This window comes from Excalfactoria chinensis, chromosome 1, assembly GCF_039878825.1.
Source record: "Excalfactoria chinensis isolate bCotChi1 chromosome 1, bCotChi1.hap2, whole genome shotgun sequence".
In the NCBI taxonomy this organism is placed as follows: domain Eukaryota; kingdom Metazoa; phylum Chordata; class Aves; order Galliformes; family Phasianidae; genus Excalfactoria; species Excalfactoria chinensis.
The window spans coordinates 171,147,049-171,175,040 of record NC_092825.1 but is presented as its reverse complement, the minus strand read 5'-3'; the positions used below and the strand labels follow the sequence as shown (position 1 = coordinate 171,175,040).

The 27,992-nt window shown below is 43.6% G+C and overlaps 2 protein-coding genes across 5 annotated transcripts in view; both read left to right on the top strand.

Moving 5' to 3' along the window:
- Positions 1-15: 15 nt before the first annotated feature.
- CFAP300 (cilia and flagella associated protein 300) lies at positions 16-21,620 on the top strand. The gene is made up of 7 exons (XM_072348964.1): positions 16-1,149; positions 1,496-1,577; positions 3,437-3,509; positions 7,676-7,842; positions 10,054-10,226; positions 16,732-16,798; positions 21,287-21,620. The coding sequence occupies exons 1-7, from the start codon at positions 1,040-1,042 to the stop codon at positions 21,410-21,412; spliced, it is 798 nt and encodes a 265-aa protein (XP_072205065.1). The 5' UTR covers positions 16-1,039; the 3' UTR covers positions 21,413-21,620.
- A 483-nt stretch (positions 21,621-22,103) lies between these two features.
- Positions 22,104-27,992, top strand: part of YAP1 (Yes1 associated transcriptional regulator) — an 84,514-nt gene continuing 78,625 nt past the window's right edge. For all 4 annotated transcript variants that reach the window (XM_072326734.1, XM_072326732.1, XM_072326733.1 and 1 more), the window contains exons 1-2: positions 22,104-22,756; positions 25,193-25,440. In XM_072326734.1, coding sequence (XP_072182835.1) covers positions 22,439-22,756; positions 25,193-25,440 — 566 coding nt within the window. In that variant the 5' untranslated portion in view covers positions 22,104-22,438. The remainder of the gene's footprint in view (positions 22,757-25,192; positions 25,441-27,992) is intronic.

The following is a 27,992-nucleotide window of genomic DNA, read 5'->3' as shown; positions in this document are numbered from 1 at the left end:
AATGCATGTGTTTGGTCACTGTTGCTACACATCACTCCCTGCCCAAACCAGTTCTTTCACCTGAGCTGTTTAATCTGTGGCTAGTAATATTAGTAGCAAGAGGAATTTACCAGAAGGGGTAGCGCTGTAGTAGGTGGAGACATGATGAGATTAAGGTTATAATTATTTGTTACAGGTGTCACCTTTTCTGTTTGCACCTAAGTACCAAGCAGAAAGGCACACTTTTTGTTCTATCCCGTGACAAAATGTTTGTTTTAATCCTAGAGTTTAATCCATGGGATGTCTTTCAGTGGTCTGTGCCCACAGCTTTATCTCTGTTCTTCACTCTGGTCTCCAGCTTACGCTGAGCCCTTTTGAGAGCTGTAACTGCTGCTGAGGTTCTTAGTTAGCAACCGGTCTGCAGTTACCAAAGCAGCACATCCATGGGGAAATGACGGTCTGGGGGAGATCTCCAGCAAAGCAACGTCTGGTTTTGGAGAGGGGTGGATTGTCGGAGGATGTAGCAGAAGATGTACAACAGCCTCCAGCTCTCACTGGTGTCCCCTCCAAGGGCAGGAAATCCCCCACACTTTCCGGGTGTCTCTGCTTTAAAAATTACTTCCTTCAGTAACAACGTCCTGCCCTTCAGTTTCCCACTGGGAAAAGCCTGGTAGCGCGTCCTCACGTCTCCGACATGGCTCACCACTGGGAAGTGGGAAGAAGCTCTGATTCACCACCGCTTCATCGTTCCCAACTGAGGGCGTTCCTTCATGCGCTCTGCAGTGCCGTGCCGGGATGATGTGGGTTCAGTCAGCCGCGGGAGTCCCAATCGGGGCCTGAGCCTTCCTGGTTCATAGATAGAAGTAGGGGGAGCGGTGGAGCGGACTAATGTTTAACTGGGAGGTTTTATAGCGAAGACTGAGAGAAATCCCGTCATGAGGAGGGCAGACGGGCGCGCTGCGGAACGCTCGTGACGGGGCCGAGCCCCGCGGCGGGAGAGGGCGGCTGCGCACCCCGCGCGGCGCCGTCTCCACGGCAACCGCCTCAGCGCCGTTGAAGGATGTCGGCCGGGGAGCCGCGGGGTGCGGCGGGCTTCGCGTTCCGAGCCCTGCCCCAGAAAGTCTTCCCCTGCCTGCAGGACAGGGACATCCAGGAGCGGCTGCTCAAATGGTGGGAGGGGGGAGGCCGGCCGGGCCCCGGGACGGGCAGGGTGCTGGGGAGAGGTGGGCAAGTCGCGAGCGGCGTAGAGGGCTGCAGCCGCCTCAGGCTGAGGTGAAGGGCGCTCGTGCGCGGCCCTCAGCCTGCTGCAGCCCGCGGGGCGCCGGGCGGCCGCTGTGCCGGCCCTCCCCTCTGAGGAGCGGCGTGGGGTGTGAGTAAAGACGGAAAGGGCAGAGGAAAAGCACGAGTCCGGTCGGTGCGCTGAGCTCCGAGTGTGTGACGTGCCCGGGCAAGCTTGCAGCGCGTGTAAACATCCAGTGTGTGTGCGCGATATTGCTGCTCATTTTTTCCATTTCAGGTCAATGCAAGGCAGTATCGCAGCACAAGCGTTCAGCTTCGACCAGCAGTTTAAGCCCTATCAAAAGGATGAGTTCGTTATGGTAGTCTTAAGTTCTTTGTATCTTGAACGCTCTTTATTCTCCCCCTTTGAAATTATACCTGTTGGAAGTTAACGTGATGGAAAGTGCTGGAGTGATGTTACTGCTCCCTGCCTGCTCGCTTTCCCCTTGAAAGCAGGTGATGGAGGTGTTGTGCCCGAAGTTCTGTTTTGTGGGCTGACTGTGCTGTCCTCTGAACATATTTCAGTCTGTCCTCATGTTACTCTGTTCTAAGGTAGAACACTTTAGTCATTCCAGCCTCCGAGTGGCAATCTGAATTGGATGCTGGTTTTAGCCACCACACTTCAAGTTGGGAAATCTGCCTGAGGTCTGACTTTACACAGCTTACGTGCAGTTTGTCCCTTAGCTCACAGCTGTGACTGCTTTGCACTGGTAAATACACAGTGCAGTCAGGCATGTGTATGTACCACATGTCTGAAAATTGGAAGGTTTTTAAATTAACAGGATACTTCTGCTTACGGTAGATTTGCGGGCACTCAGCTTTCTGAGACTCAGTTATCTGTATGATCTTGACTAGTCTGCAGATCTGTTAGTCTGGTTGGGAGTAGAAAAAAAAATCACAGAATGGCTTGTGTTGGAAGGGACCTTGAAAATCATCTTGCTCTAAGCCCCTGCTATGGGCTGGTTGCCCCCTACCAGCTGAGGCTGCCCAGAGCTCCATCCAGCCTGGCCTTGAACACTTCCAGGGATGGGGCAGCACAGCTCTCTGGTCAGTCTGTGCCAGGTCCTCGCTGTCCTCTGCCTGACATCTACCCAAATCGTCATCTGTGGCTTTAAAAACAACATGGTTTTTATTTTATATTATTATTATTTTTTTTAAACCTTGTTGACTTAGAAACTTTTTAATCAGTTTATGTCTACTTTATATTACTATCCTGGTTGAAAAATTGGGCCTCTTGGTATTTTAAAGGAATTCACAAGGAAATACACTAATATTTCATCTCCCACTGAAAAACATTGCAAATGATTGAAGCTTAACAAGTCTGCATTTAGGTGTTCAACACTTGTCTCTTCTGATTTAAAAATTTAAGAGTTTCACTAAGAAATGATGAATTCACAGTAGCTGTCAATTAACTGAGAATGAAGAGACCACTGTTTTACATAGTCTGATCTCTCTGTGTCCCAGAAAGATGATAAAGAGGTTTGATGATGTGGAGACTGAGAAATCCATCATTTTCTGCAGCAGTTTGTTAGTGATTTTTCACTCTGGTTGTGAGCATATGCATAACTTTAGGTTTTCCTAATTGACTTATCTATCATTTAAACTTGTTGGCTATCAACACCGCTGTGCATTTTTCCTTTTTTATTGATATGAATTAGTAAGATATAATACTTCAAATCTCACTGTCGGATGTTTTTTCCACCCCTTCAATAACATACTTATTTATCTTGTATCTGTTGAATCAGTTCTATCTGTCTATGCCTGACTGAGCTTCAACTTTATTTACAAAAAGTAAATTCTAGCTTTTTTTTTCTTTTATCTCAAAAGCATTTCATGCAGATGTCGAAATCTTTTATCCCTTCTTCCTTTTGCTGAACTTCCAAGGATTTCTTTAATCCTTTTTGTCTGTTATTGGACTGTAAATCCTTTATGTCAAATCTTCGTATTACGTATATAGATGTTAGTGAGGACGTCTTGCATATATAGTGGACTTGAGCTACACGAAGTTACAGAAACGTGTATTTGGTGGAATGGTATTCAGTATCCAAACTGAAAGTTCATACAGCATGTACTTACTAATTGGATCCTTGCAATTTGTTTTGAAAGCATCTATGGCACTATATATGATGATTTCATGTTTGATTAAACTAACACTTACTCTCTTATTTGAATATTTTAGGCATTTTTTAATGATCAGAATGTGATCTCCAATTTAAAGTTGCTCTCAGCTTCAGGACACTGGACTACATTGGGTAAATTTAGAATAAATTAAAAATTTTTAATATTAATCTGTTAAAAAAATGTCTGTGTTGCAACGATTTTCTTCTGTTTTACCATTTTGTTATGACAATTCATATATCTGTATCTTCATCTGATTGAGAAAACAAGCTACTACAGCTATTTTTGCTCAGTTCACCTGATCATGTATCCAGACACAATCAACTTCTTATTCATTTGAGCAAACTGAATTATTATTGTACCTTATTTGGAGACAGTATTTCAAGAAAGACAGTTCTGAATAGATGAAGCCACTTAATTTAGGACTTTAGGTTACTGTTCTGTTACGAATTTAAGTTGAGGGAACAGAAGATTAGATAGTGTACTTAGACAAGCTCAGGGCTCTCTGTCCCTACAATAAAAGTTATCTAGGCACAGAAGAAGATCCCTGTGATAGGTTACAGTAGTTGCAATCATGGCATAAGATTGACTTCTTATTTGTTACCATATCATTATATACTTATAACACTTGATTACGTCTCTAGATGTAGGTGAGACTCTAAAGGAGAAAGTCCAAAAGCAAATAGCATGTAATTTTATGGCAACACTTGAAATTGCATTTTTGATTATGTAAATGAATAATAAAATGTCATGGAAACTGCATATGATAACATAATGGGATTTCTTACGTAATGTGAGCTCTGCTATCTCCAAAGTGATTCTCTTTAATAGGAGTATTTTGGAAGGGAATTGTGTGAAGGCCTTCATTTTTGTGGCTTGTCTGCAAATAATTTACTGTGTGTAAATATTTCACAGGGCACTGGGAATTTTCCAGCTTTTCCATTTTGTCTCTCTGGATTTGGTATATAGGCTTTCCCCACTACATACATTAACACAATTAAATTACATAAGAAGTAGGGGGGGAAAAAATCCCACACTCCTATTCAGGTACCTCCTTTTCACTCTGTCAGGCAAAAAGATGACAGGTATGTTTCAAAGCATGGGTAAATCTTTTCCTGCTTTGGACAAGAATCTTTTTAGACTATCAGTCAAGCCTACGACTTGCCTGTAATGGAGGTCAGTAGGTTACATACCTCATGTTAAGAGCAGAGGGTCACTTGCCAAGTATCCCAGCGTAACTCCTGATTCTGCTCAACCGTCCTCTGTACAAAAGTAATGCATTTTGTTCTGAGGGCTGGAAGAGTTCCCTTTTTAAATCCTGAACAGCTGGTATACCCCATTTGCTCCTAAAGATCCATCTTCCCTTTCTTTGCCTATTTTTGGTGAGGAATGTTGGCACATTTTTCTATACTTAGTCTTCATGTGCATTTTTTTTGGAAATATAGAAGAATTCGCTTAGAGTAGGAGGAGGTACAAAACCGTCTGGTGTTTCTCCTTCAGACTCTCCCATATGTTAATCCAGATACACAACTTACTGGCCAGCATAGAGTACCTTTTTAAAAAGGTTCCTGTTCTTGAATGAAACGCAAGAAATTGGATTCCATTGCTTTATGGAAAACCTGAAGAAAACGATATAATATAGGTTGATTCTAACACTATGTTTAGTCTTGCAAACAAAACTGAGATTTCATTGCAGGGGATGATGCACCGTGTGAGTGGGCTTTAGGCTGGCTCTTAGTAACCTCCCCCTTCTCCCCAGCATGAGCTTGGGCTGCAGCTATTTATAGACTCGTGGAAAGAATGTCAGCTTTCTATAAAACATCAATATAATGTTACTTTACAAGGGAGGTTTGTTTTTTTTTTCATCATCCTTTTGCATTTTTCAGGCTGCTGTCCCCTGTTACCTTCTCAATGAGAATGTATTTGCTTTATGAATTCAGTGCTTATGGTTTCACTTCCATATTTATCTCCACCTCTTCTCTGTCACTTGTACCATCTCCTTTCTCTAAAATATGTCTCTAAAAGATTCTAATCGCTTTTATTTTGTTGTCCAATCTCAGTTTCTTTCCCTTTCTGCTGCTTTTTGTCCTCACCTTTATTTTATCAGACCTTAATATTCTCAGTCTCCATCTATTAGATCAAATGGTGGTGTCATATGTGGGTTCCCTGGGGAGAGCAAAGCATCCCTCTCTCATCAGCTCCCTTACATGTTGGGATTCCCAGTAGAATCCCACAGTAATATTTTTCTCAATGACATTTTAGGTAAACAGTGCACGGGTTTATTCTCTTTTATTTCTTCTGATTACAGATACTTTATCACCTCTTCACACCGTGCTCTTTTGCCTGTGTGGTAGGGATGCTTTTTTCCTTTCTTCCTGACTCTAGCAGAGATCCTCATAGCTCTTCATGTGCTTTAAGCTCCCTTCATCTCTTACTCTCATATTTCTAATCTAGAAGCAGCCCAAGGAACACATTTGATGCATTCCAACTTACATATTACTGACTCTCGTATTTTTAAATAGCTTCAGTGAAAATGAAATAGTGGTTTTTCTTTTGGCACACTACTGGCCTTGCACCTGTCAGCAGTCTGAGGGAGGCTGGGCTGTATCTGCTTAAGCTCAATTAACACTTGAAAAGTTATCTTCAAAGGGATAGGGATACTTTCTTTTTTCTTGTAAGTAAAAATTTGGTACTTGCCTAAGTCAGGCTGAGTTGTGATATGAACTTGAAGCTCTAATGATTTCTGTCTTTGGAACTGGGTTTAGTAATCTGAGAGGCCGTCTTAAATCAGTATTTTTTAGACTGCTGCTACAGGTTTTCATTTACAAAATTTCTAGATGTCATTTGAACCTATATGACCTATATATTGTCAAGCTGTACCTTTTGCTTTTGGAGTACCATCTTTTCATTACTGAGTACTGAACTTGCATTATATATGTTCTATATCAGCTGTTCTGTAAATTGGAAGTTTCATGAGGTTTCCCTGAGCTACGAATCTTTTTTAAATATTGGAGGGATTCTAAATATGTCTCATTTGGAGTTTATCTCCCCTATGCCATATATGTGACATGTTCATTTAGAAGTACATTGGTGGCACTTTATAGATGTTCCGGAACTAAGAAGTTTTACTTCAGTACTTCTCAAGACATTTCTTCCTATTTTATTGCTCACTTTTATAACACTGTAAAACTGGTTACTCTTTTCCAGGAAATTCTAAATCTCCAGGTTCAAATTTCAGGTCTCAGATGGAGAACAGGAGCTCCCAATACATTCAAACTTTTCCATTTGCAGTTTAATTTCTGAACTACTGAATAGGACACAAACCTTCTCCTTTCCCCAAATACAAAAGCCCATAATAGCTCAGTTTCTCATACTTCGAGCTGAATAACTTGGAAAATGTAACGTCTCCTTTTTTTCAAGTCATTTGACATCTGATTTTTATTAATCTTGAATTGGTTTTTGATTCATAGGTATTTACAAAACAATTTCTATGTTAGAGGCTGATTTAGCTCATTTTACATCTCATAGAATTACATTTTTATTCCAGTGAAATTAATCCAAAGCACTAGAAGTTAGAGGAGCCTGTGGGTTGGAAGTTAGTGAAAATGAATAGATTGAAGAAAAAAAACCCTTTTTTTCCCCTTAGGTTATGAGGCCTTAAGTTGTGCTTTTTCCATCTTGTGGTTTCAGTTACGTAATTTGATTTGAGAGTTTCTATGTGGGCAGCTAAGAGAATGTCCAAAACATTTGTTATTGTTTTTTATTAACTAAAGGTACTCTTTTCTTTCATACCATATCTTTAGATGGGAAGCTAAGCAATTGAACACCAAGCTTTTCACTATATCTCACTTTCTCTACATCATATTGGCCAAATAAGTTAATTGTAAAATTTTGTGTAAATTTTTTTGTTTGCTTTTTTTGTTTTGTTTCCTTTTTTTTTGTTTTTTGTTTTTTGTTTTTTTTTTAGCTCAAACACATTTTCAAGCCATCAGCACCTCTCTAATAGTTTCTCTTAGTGTGGGTTGGTTAGGAGTGAGGGATTATCTGCATTTATGAATCAAAATGCTGATCTGAATTAACCTATGAATAATTTCTATGGATAATATCTGGGAGAAATCTCAAGGATTGCTGGAAATCTAGAGGGAAGAGAAACATTAGGTTATGCTATGTGTGCAAAGATTGGGATCAGAATGAAGTGATGTATGATCTTAGAAGCATTACAGTTCATAGACCCCCCCCCCCCTTTTTTTTTTTAGTTTATCACAAAAGGCTTCAAGTGAATCTTTCCTTTCTATTCCAGATTCCAAAGTGACAAAAATTGAAGCTACGTTAGTGCCCTGTACACAGACCTCCATGTCGTTTTTTGATCGGCTCTACACTGAAGGAGTTGTTAGAGAAAATGGAGCCATTGTAAAATGTTATGATGAATATTATGATGATATCCTCATCTCTGATGAATTAAGGAAGGTCAGTAGTGCAGTGAGTAACCCCCACCATGCTGTGATTCTGTTAGGCACTGAAGGACATATTTTCAGGGTTGGTTTTTTTGTTTTTTGTTTTTTCTGGTGATACCTTTGAAGATATAAATGGGAATCAGTACCATGTTATAGAAATGACTGAGGCACTGCAGTAACTGAGTGTGTCAAGACATGAGGCAGTTTTCCATTTGGGCCCCCTTCCCTTTTTAAGTGAGAGAAAAAGGTGAAAACAACTTCTACCCACACTTTTAACAAGCAGTCACTGTTTGGGTGTCTGGAGAAATTCAGATGCTCTTTCTCCCAGGTGGGGAAGACAAGTGGTGCCAAGGGAAGAGTCCCATGATGTCCAGACCTGCAGGTTCACCCAATTGTCTGTCCAGTTAATGAAACTGAATGCACTTGATAGCTACATCCTGAAGCATTCCCGACTAGGAATGCTGACCATATCATATGCGAAGGTATTTAAGAACAATATCATGATATTATGAGCTGAAACAGAGAAAACTTAGAAAAGGAAAACGATTTTGTAGTGTAACACTAGAAAAGGACTAAGTGTAACTCCTGAACAGGCCTGCAAGGTAAAAATTCTTTTTGTCACCTTCCAGTGGAGGTGTTAGAGAGCAGATGATTCTGAAAAAGAATCTAAGAGTGTCACGATCTTAGCACATGTCTTCAGTGTGTTTCTTCTGACTTCATAAGCTAAAACAAATTTTTATTACTTATGTTTGTTTAGCATTAGCAAGGCATAGTGTGGGAGAACTGGATTTTGCACTTCCTTGTATATATAATCAACTTAAGTACTTAATAATTATAGAGTTGCACTCATTTGCACTTGGCAAATCCTTTGAAGATGATATATTTGAACCAGTGACACTGGTTACAGGATGTGACCTGAAATACTGGTCTGTCTTGTAAAGTTCTGGGAAAAGGAGAGATCTCAAGCTCAGGTTTGAATTTCAGTTATGGTTTGTAGCCTAGGAGCTCAAAATACTTTCTATTTTACTTATAAGTTGGGTATGTATGAAATGTTTTCTGAAAATTAAGTATTTTTGATGTAATAAAGTTAGAGGCAACATTTAAAATAAGTAATTGGAATTTTGGTCTCTTTTCCCTTTCCTTCCCTTGGAAGAAATCCACGTGGCTGCTTTTGTAAGTTGAAAGATTCATGTTAACAATCTTCTGACAAGAAATGATGACTCCTACTCATAAGACTTAAGATGGCAGAAATAATTAAGAGTCCAAATCTTCCATGACCAACCTCAAAGCCTCAGGCTAAATTAGTCAGCACTCCAGGATGGTAGACTGTAGGGGGCAGCAAGTTGTCTGGTGTCCTGTTGTCAGAAGGTGGCCATCAGCTGCAAAACTTCATGTTTCATTCCTATCTGCCATGTCTTCTTTTGGTTCAGACAAGAAGGGGCTTTTTTTAACTCAGACATGCAATGATGTTGTAAAGAGAGCCGCACAGCACTAAGCTCAAATCTATCTTAGACCTGTTTGCCTGCACCTATGCTGGTATTTGCAGTTTGGCTGATGTGACTCAACTATTAGTCGTGCTGGTATGGTTCCTGTCCACCCTTACAGCCGGCAGTGTTGGGACTCATCTTGCAAGACCCTCTGTGTTCACATAATATGTGAGCAGCAGGCAGGTGAGACACATGGAAACAGCTGGATGGCATGTCTTGCTTATCTGCACTACAGATTAACGCTCACTGGAGTTGGCAGTAAAGAATGGTGTGAATTTCAGTGATCTCCTCTGGGATTCCTCTAGGAATGTGAGCTGTGTAAGTTTAGAGGCGAAAAGCAAATGTGGTTAAGACTACCAAAGGCAAACTAATAGGCACTGATCAACTGACAAAACATAGCCAAATTATTTTCAGATTATTGATTGTTTCATTTGCATGGTGTGCACTTAACCAGTGTATTACAGAACTCCTGAAGGATCTTCCTTATAACTCGTGAGCACAAATTTGGAAGTCTGTACTTCTCCTTTTTATTGTAACTATAAATTTTAAACATAATTGGAAGGATTTAGAGAAAAGCACTTACTTCCATCTCTAGCTCATATATTTTATATGAACACAAACTCTGCATGACATACAGCAAAGTAGCTGCACTGTTTATATACTTCATCTCAAATAAGGTTTGTTTGTTTGTTTGTTTTGTCTGTTTTACTTCTTTTGTTATTTCCTTGTTCCATCAGGTCTTGCTTCTGGAAGATTCAGACCATTATGACATATTTAGTGAATCAGACCGCAAGGAATTTCTGTTTTGTCTTTTTAAACATCTTTGTATTGGAGGAACTCTTTGCCAGTTTGAAGATGTACTTGGTCCGTACTTAGAAACTACAAAGGCTTTATATAAAGACTTGGTGAGGTGAGTGTCTTCACTTATATACTGCTGTGTATCCATGTGTTGTGCATAGATACTTTGTGTCAATTAGTGTAAACTAACCGTGCACTTCTGCTTTAAAAATAGGACTGTTATTTAATAAATCCGTAAGCTTATTTATGTTCAACTATTAAAGTACGCTATAACAATGGTAGTAGTTCACTGGCAAAATATATATGGTTATAATGGCAGCTGTCCTCTGTAAAATCCTTTTGTTGTATCACACGCACGTTCATTGATGTTTTGTATTTCACTCTCATTTAAAAGATTTTTGTTTCTGTAGTCCTCTAATGAAAACATTGCATGCCATTGGAACTAGGTTGTGTTCGCACTGTCACTGCTAAAACACCAGCAATTGGTCTTGGATGGATAGCCCTGCACTACTGCCAAGCTGCTTTTGTTTTAGGGTTTGAAAATTGAAATATATTAGTTGAAATCTAATTCCATCTAATTATTGCTTTTTTAATTAATAGTGGATTTGGGCATGCTTTCTCCAATAATATACTCTTTGTAAAAGTAAGGATGGTAGAATCTGACTGTTAGGATAACACAGTGAGCTAGCACTCACTTTTTTGCCAGGCCTGGTATATGGAATTATTGGCATTAATGTATGTTGTGCTCGAGATTAGAGGTGACCGATTAGAGGTGTCAATTCAGGAAAAAGAAAAAAAGAAGAAAAAATAAAAGGCCATTTTTCTCCCTTATGGTGACTCCTCTAACTGGAAACATTTCTTACTTCCTTCTGAGTGGGAAGAGGAATATAATGGTCAGTTGTGCAGAGACTTTCCCATCTGAGCCAATGGGAATATGAAGGTCATTGATAATACTACTAGTATTTTGTACTATATTCTTATTCTATATTTTACTACTATTAAGAAATTTTGGTGGGACATGAAGAACAACGTGAACCTCAGCAATGGAAACCAATTGCAGACCTCTGAAATGTGAGATAGTATCTATGTTACCAGAGTTATTGTGCTTTGTAATGTTCTGGAATGAACCATACAAAGACTTCAAATCACTTAGAGTGGGATTTCTTTTCTATTCAGCTGTATTTGGAATGGTCTAAATATCAGCTGTCCTTTCATCTCCTACACATGCACGTCAGAAAAAAAAGTGTGTAAGTTATTCATGGTTAGATCTGTTCTTAAAACGCTTTTCATTAAACAAGAGTAAAATCTTTCTATCTGAACAAAGATGAGAGGGTTAGAGCCAGTGACTCTTAGGCACCTGAATATCTCTTGACTCGAACCAAGCCAGTCACTTTCTTGCTTCCTTTGACTGCTGTTGCTTTTGCTAAACATGTTAGTTTTGTTCCGAGCCACTCCTCATCTTTTCCTTCATGTATCTCTAAGCCTTCTCCCCTTCTTTTTCCTTCTGTAAACTGATAAGGACATAAAGGAGTTCTTATTACCAAACCCCCATCTCCTTTTTTGCTTTTTCTATATCCTTATCCTGTTCCCCATTTTCCCTTTACACATTTCTAAAACTTTTCTCTTGTGTGCTACATCATCCCTTTCTATTATGACAGGATAAACCATTTGCAGGTCTAATTGTTTTTTCTGTTGTTTGTTTCATTGGTTGTGTTTACTTTTTGTTATTTAATGTTTGTTTGGGGCTTGTTTTTGTTTTACTGTTTCCAGCTTGCTTTCTATCCATCAAAGTTTTAAAATACACTTATTCACTCCTAATGATGTAACTGTTCTTTGATATTTATCTACTGTGTGTCTCTTCATTTCCCTGCCTGCAGTGTCTGCTGATTTCTCACTGCCAGTGGACTGGTAGTCGCTCTGCTTACCAGTTGTAAAAGCAAGTCACAAGATAGCTGAATCTTGCTCCTTTGGTATTATGTTCTCTGTCAATCTGATCAGAGAAGCTTTCAATATTGACATTTCCGATCTTCTCTCCCAGTTCACAGTCACATTTATCTCTTCCTTTCCTTTATTTCATCCTGCCCATAGTTTATCCAGAATGTGAGGTGGTTGTTGCTGTTGTTGTTACTATCTTATTAAGAGACAAAAAGCCATCGAAAAGGTAAGTAATGCAGCTTTGAAGAGGTACCCTTGTACACCAGTTTTGACTGAATTGATTTCTAATTTCCAGTCTGTGCTGTACACTGCTTTTTACTTCATTTTTTGCACAAATAATGCCACACAGTAAAGCAATTAAAATTACTTCCTTATGATAAAGTTTCAAAAAACAACAGTTCACAACAGCAGCGGTCTCTTAAATTCTTTAACCAAACTGTTCACCTTCAAACTTCTGTCAAAGCCCAACTATTTTTAAGTCCTTCTTTTCTAGACAGCTACCCCCTGCCTGCTTTTGTTGCATCCTGGATTGCAGCCTTATTAGATACATTCTGCTCTTAGTAATATGATACTGAAAGCTTATCATGGTGTTAAGAAATCCTGCAGACTGTACTCTTTTTGAATTATTTTTGTCTTTACAGCTCCTGGGCTTAGTAGAAAACAAATGGACAGTACAATAATTACTGGCTGTTAGGGAATGTGTGTTGAAACACTGGTTGGCACAGATGACCTTAGTCGAATTGTGGTATAGCTGTAGACACATATACTCACTGGTGTTTGGTCCCACAACAGTTTTTCTTAAGGGAAAGAGCCTTGATATGAAGAGCTCCACAAAAGTGTAACTCCTGCAGGATCTGCAGAGCAGCAGACCTGTCATGAGGCTTTACCACTTCTTTTTCCTACAGTTTCCCCTGGCTGCTCCTGCTTCCTTTCTGGTAGGCACAAAAGCTCTTAATAGTGTCAGCAGCTTTGACATTTCATTTTCCTAAAGCATTTACAGGTATATGGTCTTATTATGATAGAATTTGAGAATCTTTTGAAATTAACTGCTCTAGGTAATTGACAAGCACAGCTAAGAAGTTTCACATGAAAGTATTAAATGAGAGGCTTCCTGCTTTGTAAAAAGAGACATTATTTCTCAGTGAATTTATTCACAGTTTGGTTGATACAGACGCAGCAGTAATTATCCTGTGGCCAACTGAAATCCATCCAGAGTTTCAGCCTGTCACGTTCTGTGTAACCTGAAAAAATTAAAAATAGTTGTAGCATGTCTGGTTTAGCTAATTCATTTACATGACAGAAGTGTGGTAATGAGAACATAATCTATTAAACTTTGCGATCTTCTGAATTGATAAATCTTGACAACCGTTGTGGTATCTTACCATTATTGTTCTCTGTATTCCTCTGTGTCATCTCCATGTCCTTTCCCCTGTGATAAATGAATTTATGTGAAGCATTGGGTTGTTTAATGTTTGGAAAGCCTAATAAAACATTGCCGGTGAGTAGGGGGAGAATGTAATTAGAACTCAAGATGAGGAAATTTGCTCATCATAACCAGAGGATAGATGCACATTAAAATGATGAAGGAATTTCCATATTTGATTAATGGTTTATGAGTTACCAATCTGGAAGAACAAAGTAGATACTGAGACAATATTTTAATGGAAATACTGTTCTTTTCAAGAAGAGAAGAGTTCTTTTCTAAAACCTTTTAGGGAAAAAAAAAAAACAAAACAGTAACCCCCACACAACAAAACTCATCAGAGGGAACATCCTGGTTTTTTTCTAGCCATCAAGAGCAGAATCTCATCTGATTTTGGCAGTTGTGTTACTTTGCTCTAAAAGTTAACCAAAGCACTAGAAATAAATATGACTTACAGGAAGCTAAGCACATGGGGAGACTTCCTCCAGGCGATGGAATAAATAAGATTTATTCTCTTTCAGCCTTTGCTTTGGTATCCTATATATAACATAAAATTTAAGAAACCTGAAAGTTTTCAGATAGAAGAAAATGAAGCCAGAGTAACCAAAGAACCACGGTAGTTTTTGAGGTTGGATATATATGTCAGAAGTTGCTGACCCCCCACCTGCTATACCTTAGTCAGAAACTTGTCACCCTTTCAGCAGACACAGTGCTGCAGTTTACAGCCCATTATGTTAGCATAAACTGACATCCATTTTAGTTTATCTTAATATGCTGGTCTGTAAACTGCAGTGGTTCAGAGGCTGAGTCATGAACCAGTTGAGCTGTCCCTGCTGGGAAGACAGTAATCTCTGGAGGGGCGGTAAGGCAGACAACTGGGGCCAGTACCAGTTTCAGCAGTGTTGTCTTAATCCACTGTTGAGTGTATCAACATGTGAGTTACAGCAAAAAATTCTGAGAAAGCCTCGTTACTGACTCACCACAGGAAAGATCTGCTTCACAGTACAGACTTAGTTCCTCCACGACTATCATTACTTTGCAGATGAAATCAGTTCAAGTCATTTTTTAATTGGGTAAAAAAATAACGTGGGTTGGGTTTTGTTTGTTCTTATAAAAAGCAGCTTTGTGAAAGCGGTGGTAATAGGGGACTGCTGTCATAGCTTGGAGCTGGTTAGTTGGACAACTGAGCTGCTTTTAACACACCCTCTTGCTGTGGGGAGGGCTGTTTTGTGACCTTTCCCAGGAACTGAACCTGTTTGTGACAAGGCAGATTCTCAGCAGATTCTGGGAACTATACGAATGTGGAATCTGTAAGGGCTCAACTAATCCATGGTGAATCAATTTAAACAGCAATCTGTGCAATCAGATAAACTGATAGAAGTTACATGAGGTACCTGAAAAGAAATATAAGCATCACTTAAAAGAAGGCCTGAGGAAAAGTAAAACATCTTAAGATATCTCAGTTTAAAATGCATTGCTGAGGTAACTGGACACTGCAATAACATCCTAGTGTTGGTAATACAGTAATTAGTAATAACGTCTTGGTGTTGGTGTTGGTGATGGGAGAAATGTCAGACTTCTCAACACATCTGGACTATAAAAATTCAGAAAAAAAATGCCATCCTAATTTGCATAGCTGTCTGTATCTGCTACATTCTAAGGGATTAAAAATGAATGTTAAACAATTATATATTAATTAAAAATAACCTTAAGCTTCACAGAATCACAGAATCACAGAATTGTAGGGGTTGGAAGGGACCTCTAGAGATCATTGAGTCCAACCCCCCTGCCAAAGCAGCTCCCTACACCATGTCACACAGGTAGGCGTCCAGGAGGGTCTTGAATATCTCCGGAGAAGGAGACTCCACCACCTCCCTGGGCAGCCTGTTCCAGTGCTCCGTCACCCTCACCGTAAAGAAGTTCTTGTGCACATTCGTGCGGAACTTCCTATGCTGAATTTTCAGCCCATTTCCCCTAGTCCTGTCCCCACGCACTACTGAAAACAGACCAGCCTCGCCACTATAGCTCCCACACCTCAGGTATTTATAAACCTGCTTAAGCTTGCATTTCTTTATGAATTCTGCTGCTTCTTAGAGTCCATGTTGAGATGCAGTTTACATTACAGCTTTTTCATGAAGAATATCTGAAAAGATCTTTAAAAAATGTTTAGCTGAATGACTTTTCTTAGCTATCAGAATTCCATTCTATTGGACTCGTTTAGGCCTGGTAATATTTCTGAGATTTAGTAGCTGAGAACACTGAAACCACCTCAGATGATTAGATTCATTTTCATTCAATAGTTTTCAGTCATCATGATATCCATGGTACCAAAGACCAGTAATGTGGTTTCTCATGGTCAGTGTAACATAAGTTGAAGTTCAGCCATTAGTTTGAACTTGATCCCCTCCACCAGTACAGGTTGGGGGAAGACCTGCTGGAGAGGAGCTCTGCTGAGAGGGACCTGGGCGTCCTGGTGGACAACAGGTTGGCCATGAGCCAGCAGTGTGCCCTCATGGCCAAAAAGGCCAATGGCATTCTGGGGTGCATTAAACAGAGCGTGGCCAGCAGGTCGAGGGAGGTGATCCTCCCCCTCTACTCTGCCCTGGTGAGGCCTCATCTGAAATATTGTGTCCAGTTCTGGGCTCCCCAGTACAAAAAAGACAGGGATCTCTTGGAAAGAGTCCAGCGGAGGGCCACAAAGATGGTGAAGGGCCTGGAGCATCTCCCCTATGAGGAGAGACTTAGGGAACTGGGTCTGTTTAGCCTTGAGAAAAGAAGGCTGAGAGGGGACCTGATCCAGGTCTATAAATCTGAGGTGTGGGGGCAAAGTGACCAGACTCTTTTCAGCAGTGTGTGGAGACAGGACAAGGGGAAACAGCCACAAACTGGAACATAGGAAGTTCCGCACAGATGTGTGCAAGAACTTCTTTACAGTGAGGGTGACGGAGCACTGGAACAGGCTGCCCAGGGAGGTGGTGGAGTCTCCTTCTCTGGAGATATTCAAGACCCGCCTGGACGCCTACCTGTGCAACCTGGTGTAGGGAACTTGCTTTGGCAGGGGGGTTGGACTCGATGATCTCTGGAGGTCCCTTCCAACCCCTACGATTCTGTGATTCTGTGATCATATCTGAGTAAGGACACGGTGTGTGTGTTAAAAATACATTACACAGTGTGTGTGCTAAGAATATATTACATGAAGGTTTGCAATGATCTGTGATTACTGTCAATATGAAGTACATATCATTCCCTTGTATTTCAGTGTTCAGAAGAATCCTGAAACAAAAGAAATAAGCATTACTTCTATTGTCTTCAGGGTGTCTGCATATGTAAGTATTAATTTTTGGTGCAGGATTTTACTGGAAGAAAATGCATAACTTAAAAATATTGAATTTATGTTTATATGTATTACATTTTAAGGAGTTGTTTTTCCAAAGCTGTGTTTTTGTGTGTGGTTTTTTTACTTCATGAACTCTGTGCCTGAGCACATCCTGCTTGCACTCTAGAATTTGCACTCTCTTCATCAATAATCACCAGCTCACTAAAAATAGGTTTACTGGATTACAATTTCAGTCATAATAGTCATCCAGAAACTGGTTTATGAAAAGAATATATTTATTTAGGACTGAGTAATTCTATTTTTAGATCTACTTGAGATAGAAATAAGGATTAAGAATCCACTCGTGACTTTGTATGGTTCTGTTTTTAGAACTGTTTCTAGAGCTGTATGAGTAGCCTGTACTGCAACTGTTTCTGTAAAGACTGCAAGGAAATGCAGCGTACAAAAGGGTGAGGGCGGGGAGATGCCTACTAACCTCTCTTCCTCTCTGTTGACAAGTCTCACTCCTTTCTTTTTCTCTTGCAAAATCACTACATTTGCCATCACAGCAAAGCTGAGAACTGGTTGCATGTTTACTAGATTCAGCGTATCCGTAATTTAATTGTTACTGCTCCAAAGCCTTCTTGAGTAACCAGAATACATAACCAGATAATGTTCCCACATCCAAAAGAAATAGCTGATGTCATTGCAGACTACACAAACTTCCCTTTGGCTTACCAATAGCCCGGTTATTCATTGTGGGTCATCATCTTTAAGTACTATGTGTAATTCAAAAAGGCTTCTGAAATGTTTGCTAAAAATAGACGATCACAATTTGTCTTTCTACCAGGCTGCAGGCTTCGGTAAAAAACAATATGATAAAAAAACAAAACCCTGATGATGTGACGTTTCATTACTGTTTTTCTCCTATTTGTTCGTCAAATGCACTGATGTGAGCTTTACATACTCCTGTATCTCAGTAGATATTAGGACCAGAGGGAATGGTTTCAAGCTACGGCTGGGGAGATTCAAGCTGGAGATTAGGAAGTATTACTTCTCAGAAAGGGTGGTCAGGCACTGGAATGGACTGCACAGGGAGGTGGTGGAGTCACCGACCCTGGGGGTGTTCAAAGAAAGACTGGATGTTGTGTTGAGGGTCATGGTCTAGTGGAAGCTATTGGTAATAGGTGAATGGTTGGACTGGATGATCTTTTAGGTCTTTTCCAACCTTGGTGATTCTATGATTGGTGATTCTATATTTGGATATTTAAGAGCTTCCTTAGCTGTATTTTCCATCCGTCCAATATAATGAACATTAAAGAAAAAAAAAAAAAAATGAAAAAAAAAAATGCAGCCTTCAGCTATATTTTGAAAACCAAGTGGGTGGGCAAAAGAAAATCCAGGATAAATGTAGAGCATGATACCCTCCCACAGGGGGAAGTTTGGCTTTTACTGCATATTCTGTAAACTTGTGAGGTGAGAGAGCATTTGGAACAGAAGTCCCAAACAAGCAGCTCTGGGCTGTTCGGTGGTTCTGTGATCCCAAACTCCTAACACTGTACATGGAAATTCCAGGCAGGGTACCCACCAGAGCACAATTTCATGTGGGTCTGATGAAAACTTTCACTCAACGTGACCTATTTCTGCAGTAGATAATTTACAGCTATTTTACCAAATGAACTCAGAATCTGCGCTGTGATCATTTTATTGCTGAGACAACAATTGACAAGCCATATTCTCTTGGTTCGTATCTGAAAGAAGTGGATGTAGCCTCTTAGCCTGACATAAGAGAAAGCTGTTCTGCTAAAACTGAGCTGAATGGCAGCCAAGAGGTTAGAAAAATCCAAACTGATCTTTGGAAACTGAATTAATAAGTGGACAAATAAATACACTTCATTTGTTTGCAGAAATGCAAGCGGAATCAGGAATTAAGTACTGCATGCGATGCCATCTTGACAGCATCGCTTTCCTTTTATTTGGTTTTTACACTGTGGCCAGTAAGCCCCCCTTCTGGAAACTTGTCTAAAAAAAGAACGCTACTAAAATTGGGTAATACAGAGGTTGAACCGGCTGTCAGCAGCATTGTATGAACATTGTGAGTCATGCCTCCTTTTCAACAAGTCTGTGTCCATAGATACATAACTCGGTCGTGTGATCGTATCAAAAACAGTGATGGAAACTGATGTTGAAAGGAGTATGGCATGGTGAAAAGCGGTTAGAACAAAGAAGTCGGATCTCAGTATTTTGGAGTAGTAGGGTGTAGTTATGAATGTCTGTAGGTCTGTTTAGCATCAAAACTTTGTAGATCTGGTCATCATCATGGGAGAAATCGCTTTGAATCTTGTGAGCAAGCGCTAACAGCTCTGGCACTAGCATAAAATGAAACTGTCTTGTGGCTGGAGTATTTGGGTGCAAACTGCTATTTTAGAGCATTCTTTACCTGAACCCCAACTGCAGCAGTGCTGGGAATCAGTGTAATAAATAACTTCCTCAAAAATCTTCTAAACTGACGGTGAAGTGGTGCTGTGCTGAGAGATGCTCGGCAATATCCTCACTGCAGCGTTACGCCGCGCGCTTCGCCTTTCAGTCACCTGCAGATCACCTGCATTCCTATGAACTAAAAATGAAACGATCCCAGTCTGTATCAGTAAATCAGCCCTTACATCCCCTGCATGGCTGGACCAAACTGCGGATGGAATTGGGATGACTCTTAGCCACGTACACCCAGCCCACTGCTATAAGGATCGGAGTAACTCCATGTACATTCCAGTGCTGTTGCACTCTAGTCATTTAGGTGCTTTCTCTTGTTACTTCTTTGTTTTAAATAGCTCCCTTACTAACTGGGACAAATTTGATAACTTGATTATTTTCCTCATCCCGGGTTTGTTATACTCTGAAATATCATCAGAACTTCATTTATTCTTGTTCTTAAGTTGATGAGTAAACTTCCAGCGTGCAACTGCTGCCTTCAAACAGTCAAAAATGGAGCAGAGATTGATCAGTTCAGTAAGGACTGCTGATGGGATCTTCAGTAGCAATGCAAATAAGTGTAACTAGCAGTTGTATCTCAGTGTTGGTGTTCTGAGTTATTTCTGTTGTGTGAGAGCCTAGGTCACTTTTGGGTCAAACTCCGAGGCACTGTGATGCCCAGTGCTGTTACATCTGAAAGCATGCTCTCCTTACGGCAATAGAGAATCCAGTATCTGATACACACAGATCCCCATAAGACGTCTATAGAGCTAGGTGTCTAAACCTGAGAGCTATAGAGCCTGTGTGCTGGGTTCTTTAAAAATAGAATGCTATTTTTAGCTGGCGGCATTTGCCTACCATCAGAAAATGCTGCGAATAAACATATCGAATCTCTACCTGTCCTCAAGAATGCTTTTATGGTGGTGCTTATCTTAATTGAAGATTGACGGTCTTGAATAATCACTCAAAGGAAGACACTGCAGTGTATGGCAGGGGTTTCATGCTCTGAAATAACGGGAGCAAAATTGGGGTGTCTGCAACAGTTACTGGATACACTTCCCTGAAGGTCCTGGGAGCAGAAATCAGAACCCAAATCTTTTCCTTCTGAGCTGACAGCGATAGCCACGGGGAGAGGCTGCAGCTTTCCTGATTCCTTGGTCCAAAAAAGGTGCTGGGGAGCAGGAGGGAACCATACTGGGTATTCAAAGACAGGATGTGTGAGCTACGTATCTCTTGATCTTTTGGATGCTCAAATGCCAGATTGAATGCATCGAAACCCAACCGACAGAACGAAAAGCAGCTTCCAAACAGTCCCCTCAGGTTCCTGGGCTGTGCCGTGCGTTGGGCTGTGCTGCCGGGGGAGGCCGGGCAGAAGTGGGTGCTGAGCTGAGGAGCCCACCGCAGCGCTGCTGTCAGCTGGAGGCGTGCTTCCAGGATCGGGTTTGGGGCGGGGCGTCGATTCTCCTCGCATACTTTGTGAGCGATGGCACAAAACTGCCTTCAGGAACAGCTCAGCGCTGCTCAAAGCGCTACGGAGGGGTTTCCTTAAACGCCAAGTGAAAAAGAAGCATTGGTAGAAGGGCTTTATGTGTTAATATGCAGTCCGTACCTGTTTTTTTGTGTTTTAATGGAACACGATGGGATCTTTGAGTATTTAATCAGCTGGATTTCAGGTTCCAATCGTGTAGTCCTACACTTATTTGCTCGATTCTACATTTTGTATTGACATCGCATTTATCATAAGGTTATAAAGTACTGAGATGGATCATGTGCATTTTGTAGTGTCAGCACTGTAACGGAGACAAAATGCTACTTCCATAAACCACGGCGTTCCTTCAATTCCGCCGTAAGCTGCCGGAGTTGAACATAACGCTGCGCTGCACTCGGGTTTCATGGACCGTCCCGGCGGGACGTGCGCTGTACTAACGCTGTACTAACGCTGTACTAACGTTGTACTAATGCTGTACTAACTCTGCACTAACGTTGTATTAACGTTGTACTAACGCTGCCTCTTTTCCCTTCCCGTCAGGACGGCAGCGGCCTGTGCTACCCGTCGCGCACATCCCACGCGCAGACCTTCTCCTATCTGCTGCTGGACCCGGCCCGGCGCCACGTGCACGCGCTCTACCACCGCTTCGGGGGCGGCGCGCCCTGAGCTCGGCGGGGCGGGCGGGGGCTGCGCGGGGCGCTCGGGTGGTGGGACGGTCGGTGACGGAAAGCTCCGCGTAGCGCTGGTCGGACGCGGTCCTTGGTGCTGTTCTCACGGGGTCGGACCCTTCCGATTCTTCTTTTTCTCGAGTTCTGACCCTCCTGATGCTGTTTGCACGAGTTCTGACCAATTTAATAAAAGTAGTTTCTCCAGATGTGTCCGTGCGCGTCCCTTCCAGCTGCAGGGCCGCCGCCCCACCGCCAGGTGAGGCCGAGGCCCGGCGCCCCGCTGCCTCAGTCCCGCGGGCGGGGTCGTGCCCCCCCCCCCGGCCTTCGACCCCCCCCCCCCCAGTGTGTCCCAGAGGGGGGCTGTCCCCTTCCGGGGCGGCGGGGGAGGGGAGCGCCGCAGCTCTTCCCCACCCCCTCGGCGGGAGCCTGGAAGTTGGGAAGAGAAGTTGTGGAAAATAAAAGTTGTGGTTGGCGGCGCGGCTCCGCGGCCGGGCGGGCGGCAGACGGGAAACGCGCGGGACGGAGCGCAGAGAGGAGCGCCGAGCCGGCGGGACGAGCCGAGCCGTGAGGCGGCCGCGGGCCCCGCGCTGTGGGGCCGGCGGGGGGGGCCGGGCGGCTCCCTCCGCTTCGGGGCGCCCGGTGGGCGGGAGGCGGTGCGGGCGGGCGCGAGCAGGAGGGCCGCGCGGCGCTGGGCCGTCTCGGTCGGATACGGTGCGGGCGGGCTCAGGAGGGGCGGAGTCGGCCGCCGAGAGTGATTCGGGCGGGCGTAACTGCGAACTTTTGTTTGGAGTGTTGTGCGAGTTAGTTTCCGCCGCCGGGACGGAGGCGCCGGCCGGGCTGGGCCGGGCTCGGGGCAGCGCCGCGCGGTCAGAACCGTTTCGCCCCGTCCCCGCCGAGGGGTAGGAAGCGCCGGGAGGGGGGACTGCGGGGACGAGCCGCGGCGCGGGGCATGCGGGGCCGGCCCTGCGCGCTCTGAGCCGCCGAGCCCCGCGAGGAAGCGCCGGGGGGGTCCCGCAGCTCAGCCATGGATCCCGGGCAGCCTCAGCCGCAACAGCCGCCGCAGGCGGCGCAGCCCCCGGCCCCGCAGCAGGCGGCCCCGCAGCCCCCGGGCGCGGTGTCGGGAGCTCCGGGAGGCGCCGCGCAGCAGCCGGGCGCGGGGCCCCCTCCGGCGGGGCACCAGATCGTCCATGTGCGGGGCGACTCCGAGACCGACCTGGAGGCTCTTTTCAACGCCGTGATGAACCCCAAGGGCGCCAACGTGCCGCACACGCTGCCCATGCGGCTCCGCAAGCTGCCCGACTCCTTCTTCAAGCCGCCCGAGCCCAAGGCTCACTCCCGCCAGGTGAGGGGGTGGGGGGGGGCGACCCGGCCCGGCGCTGAGCCGCGATCTCCGATCTCTCTCCTTCCCTCCCTCGCTCCCTCCCTCCTTCCCTCCCTCCGCGCCGCCGCCGGGCTCCTCCCGGGGGAGGTGTGTGTTGGGGGTTGGGGGTTGGGGGGGGGAAGGGGCCGGGGCGGGAATCCGCCCTCAGTGCGGGCGGGGGGCGCGGGGCCGGGTGCGCGCTGCCTTCCTCCGCCTCCTCCTCCTCCTCTCCCCGCTCCTCCCGCCCCTCCGAGGGGCCGCCGTCCTGGCCCGGGCTCCGGGCGGCCCTCGGGCTCCACATCCGCTCCGTGGCCCGGCCGGGAGGAAAGGCGAGGGGAGGCCTCGGAGCGGTGCGGGGAGCGCCAAGACGGAGGGTTCCGATCCGCGCTGCGGGACGTCCCGCCGGTGGGGGAATGTCGGCAGGCTGTGCCAAACTTTTCTTGTCTTTTTTTTTTTCCCCACGCAATATGGATGTGGCTCTTCCACCATTTCATCTCCGCGCTGCGCTGGGTCGGTTCCGTCCGCGGAGCTCCCTCGTGTCCCGGGCTGAGGGCAGCGGCGCTCCGCCGCCGTTCCCCGCCGGGCAGGGGCCGTGCCGCTCAGATGTAACTGCGAACTAACGAGCTTCGTTGCTGAGCTGCAAAATCGGTTTTGTTATGGGCCGCCTTCGCTCTGTCTGTGCAGCCGGAGCGAAACTCGCTCCGTGTAGCAGCGCCCGCTTCGCGAAGGCCCTCGGCATTGCTGCGGTCGGCACCTCCATTCCCAGGGCTCTGCGCCGTGCGGAACCCTGGCACGAGTTAATTCATTTCCCACACACTCGAAAGGTAGCCCAGCCTTCACACCGTGAGACGAGAGAGAATAGCAGGGGTGGGGCTCAGCTGCTCCTGTGGTTTTTTAACTCGCTTCTGAGCTGCAGACTTGTTAATTGCACCTTGAATCCAACCCAGTTAATGGGGTTCCTTCGGATTGTTCTCCTTGGTGTGAGTTGTATCGCAGTTTGGTTACACAGAAGTGTGGGCTGCACATGCTCAGCTGCTACTTGTTGCTGTGTCTTGCTAAACACAGTATCTGTGTGCAGTTAAACAAGTATCGTGTTCAGCATGCATTTAATTCCCATGCAAGTGTTGCACTTTTGGTGTTCCCTTGTAGTGACGTGTTGCTCCGCATCCTCTCCATGTGCTCCTTCCTTGTGTTCTCATCCCACCCAGGAGTTCTGCAGTGCAACCTTGAGGTTCAGCTGAAGGCAGAGAACCATTGCTCTGTTGGTCACTATCTTTTCATAGTTCCCATTTTCCCTGTTTGTTCATTTGCGACATTAAATGTTGTCAGTCAGGAAAGAACTTCTGTATTTCTCTCTTTCTCAAGAATCAAAGCTCCTCAGAGTCCATTCAGTTGCACCTCGTACACTGTGCTTCAATGTAAAAGTAAGCTTCCTCGGTTCCAGTGTAATAAATGACATGTTCACATATAGTTGTAGCAAAATGTCCCCATAGGAGTGTATAAGTGGGGCCTTGTATGGTGCAATACCTGCATGGAGAGGCGTGGCTGGACTGATATGTGCATCTCGGTGCAGGTGGCCATGTTGTGCTGGGGTATCTATGAGATTATTATTATTTGGTGCATTTACCAGTTAATTAAAAGGATTTTAACCCAATTTTCAGATCTGCTTTGTCTTTTTGGCTTTGGACATCTATTTCCTACTGCCAAAGAAGCTCTGGTACTTCAGTCTGGCAGCTCTGTGAGTGGTCTCTGAGTCACTTCTGATTGACTGGTCAAATAGTTTGCGGAAGCTTTCTTTAGATAAAGCACTGGCAGGCTCTTTGTGAGTGCCCTTAAAGAGCAGTTAGTCTGCAGGTTGGGAAATTCTGTGCTCAGCCTTTTGTAGCTCTGACGGTTGAGTTCTCATAAATCTTCGCAGTTCTCCCTCTCTTGGAGCTCATCACCATCCATGAGCACATCTCTATTGCTTTTCCCTCTGTCCAGTTCCTTAAACTCACTCAGAAGATGTACATGTAGTGTCCTTGCACCCCACAGCCCCATTTCAACAAGGAGGTGGGAGATCACCTCTGTCAGCAAAAAGTGATGGTGATGGGTGGGTGCAGTCCAGCAATGAGCCACATAGCGTGCCACTCTCAGTCTGCTGGCTGCAGGCTGCCTGAAGCCTGCACCAAGGGGCAACAGCTTCAGTATTCAAAACAGAACTTAAAGCAGTTACTGAATACTTATAGTTGATGTTTCTTGGCTTATACAAGGACTTCTCTGATGCAAATTAACCAATGACTGCAAAATACTCATAACTTTAGAAAGACCAACTTGGGAATTTCATCTGAAAGACTCCTTTAAAGAGCAGTGCCTTTGGACAGATGCATTTCTGCTGCAATACAAAAACCTGACTGGGAATCCTTTCACTCCTGACAGGCCAGCACTGATGCAGGGACAGCAGGAGCCCTGACCCCTCAGCATGTCCGTGCTCATTCCTCCCCAGCATCGCTGCAGCTGGGGGCCGTCTCCCCTGGGACGCTCACACCCTCCGGAGTAGTGACCGGACCCGGAGCTCCATCTTCTCAGCATCTCCGCCAGTCTTCGTTTGAGATCCCTGATGATGTACCTCTGCCACCGGGCTGGGAGATGGCAAAGACACCATCTGGGCAGAGATACTTCCTTAAGTAAGTAATACTTGTTTTGGTTGGCTCTATTCGTTATTATTTAAGTATTTGAATTTCACTTTAAAATACGTATTAAAAACAATCTCTTGATTTTAAGTAGGAGAGAAGATCCCACCACTTAGGAATTTCTCCCATAGCAGTTCTGCTTTTTCTGGAAATTGCATGATACCCAATGAGTATTTATCCCTAATTAATCTTAGTTGAAGAATGCTGTCTGTTATACTGCTTACTAAAAACGAGTGAAATGCATGTAGAGATATTTGAACAACACGACTCTTCCACTTGCTGGATCTTGCCAGCGTTCTCATTTGGGTCAAAATACATTATACCTTATTTTTATGTTACGTATGTAAAACTATAGAGTAACTTTAGATTCTGTTGTGACTTCTTATTTTATCACTAAGTACTATTGTGTAAATGCAGTCAAAACATTTTTGCCTGCTCTGTTCCCGTGAGGACATTATCGTGCGTGTTTGATAACAGTATTTGGGTCTGTAACTCTGAACCCATCTGCCTTCCTTGCAGTGAACATTCCAACATTGTTTCTTTTTCCTGTGGCTGTGTTTTTTTTTGTGCAGTGAAATCAGTACCGCCTTCTGTAGAACAGAAGAGAGGTGGCACATGCCAGCCACGTGACAGCCAGTCCATTGGGGAGCGCTGGGTTTTCTTTCCATCTCTAGAACAGCAGGAGCTTGTCCTGGTGGGCATGCTTTCAGAATGAAGGACATGCAATTGGCCTTAGATACTTCAACTGTATTTTGAATATCTTATTGAACTGGAAGGCTCTAAGTAATCCATTGTGTGTCATTTTGGGGCTGGGAGAAGCAGCACAGTGTGTTATTTACGTAAAACTGGCTTCTGCCAAATAAAACAGCTGTATTCCTACCTTTCTTGCTAAACTGTCATTAATACAAACTCAGATACTTCAATCAAATTGATGTAGCTTTTAAAACTAATTTGTTGTCTGCAGTGAAAATGGACATTGTAGAATTACTTAAAACTTCCTTATTCCACAGGGGTGTTTTCATAAGGAGAAATTAATATCACGAAGGCCAAAAATGGGTTGCAGCAGTTGTGTCAATTTACTTGAGCCTTAATGCTAGTTTTTGGAAACAGTAGTTTTGTGTTAGAAAAGCAGAAGTGAGAACTGCACAAAGATGTCAGTGGTGCGATGTTTTCTTTGCCAGAGTTTAACAAATCAGAGTGTTCTGGAATGCATTCTTCAGTGGGCACAAGTAGAGTTTTGGGAACAATGCAAGTTTGTGCCATTCGAGATTGGTAGCTCACGTAGCCTTGAAGGAAGCACAGGCTGAGTTCTTCAATGGAAAGCAAGTTTGGTTGTTTTGACTGTGCTGGCGCAAACTCTCAAAGAGCAGCTCACCAGTCATGAAAAAAGTGGTTTCTAAGTTTTGCTGTCACGAGTGTTTTTGATAACAGCCATTTTTTTTAGGAAGTAGAGCAGTTGGAGAGGTGCAAAATGTCTATACATAAAAAGTTGACTTTTTTATTTTAAATTGTGGCTCTTCAAGTGAAACCAGCGATAGTTTTGATCTTGGAAAGCTTTTCTGCAGTTTCATTATTACCACCAAAAAATCTTTTCTTTTTTCTTTTTTTTTTCCCTCTCTTGGTGTTCTGGTATCCATTTCAAAGGGTCAGGTTTCAACAGGAACAATAAAGAGCCTGAGACTGGAAAGTACACACAAGTCTGGCAAACTCATCTGCATGAGCAAGATCGTTTGTTCTCAAGCAGACATCCAAAGTAAATGATTGAAAGAGCTGCTAGCTGTGAAGGATGTGTCTTGAAGGGGAAAGGAGTGGAAACAAACCAGGTTGTTAGGAGTGAAAATAAAGGCTGTACTTTCTGAACCTCTCCCTGCTGGGTCACATGCTGACCTTGGGAGATTTTAAACAGCTTAATGGGCTGTTTTCTTTTGGCTTTCCTTGGGTGATGCTGTGGTATGGGGAGAGTCTAATGAGGACAGTTCTGAAGACTGTAAACATTCTGTTCTGGTTTGAAGTGCGTGGTTGTTCCCCAAAGGCTGTTCAGTGCTATCTCCAGGTGAGATCCCCCCAACTTCATTGGAGTCCATTTAGATTTGTAAAACAAGAAAATGGAAGCTCAAATACCAGCAAAACGTTTGCCTTGTATTTTTAAGAAATTCAAAGAAATTTTAAGAATTAATTTTAAGTAGTACGTTTGTATTTCAGAAGTCTTTTTTCAGTGTTGAGTGGCAAGTTTTGTCTCAGACGTGCAAACCTGTTAAAATCACATCTCGTTTCGTCCTGCTTTAAGCTTCTGCTCAAAGCACGAGGACTGAGGTTCCTGATGCTGAACAAATTTGATGTGATTCCTTCAACCATATGCTGATTTTCAGTCTCTTCCAAGTATTCAACTGCATTGCTCTTTGTTTCCATTTGTTCTGTAGCCACTGTGTGAACGGTCTGGTAATCAAGCTCTAGAAAGATCTTTGCAGAATAGGTAATGGTATTAGATTTTTTCCAGATGTCAGTAGGCCTTATGGTTATAGTTATCACGATATGCTATATTGCAA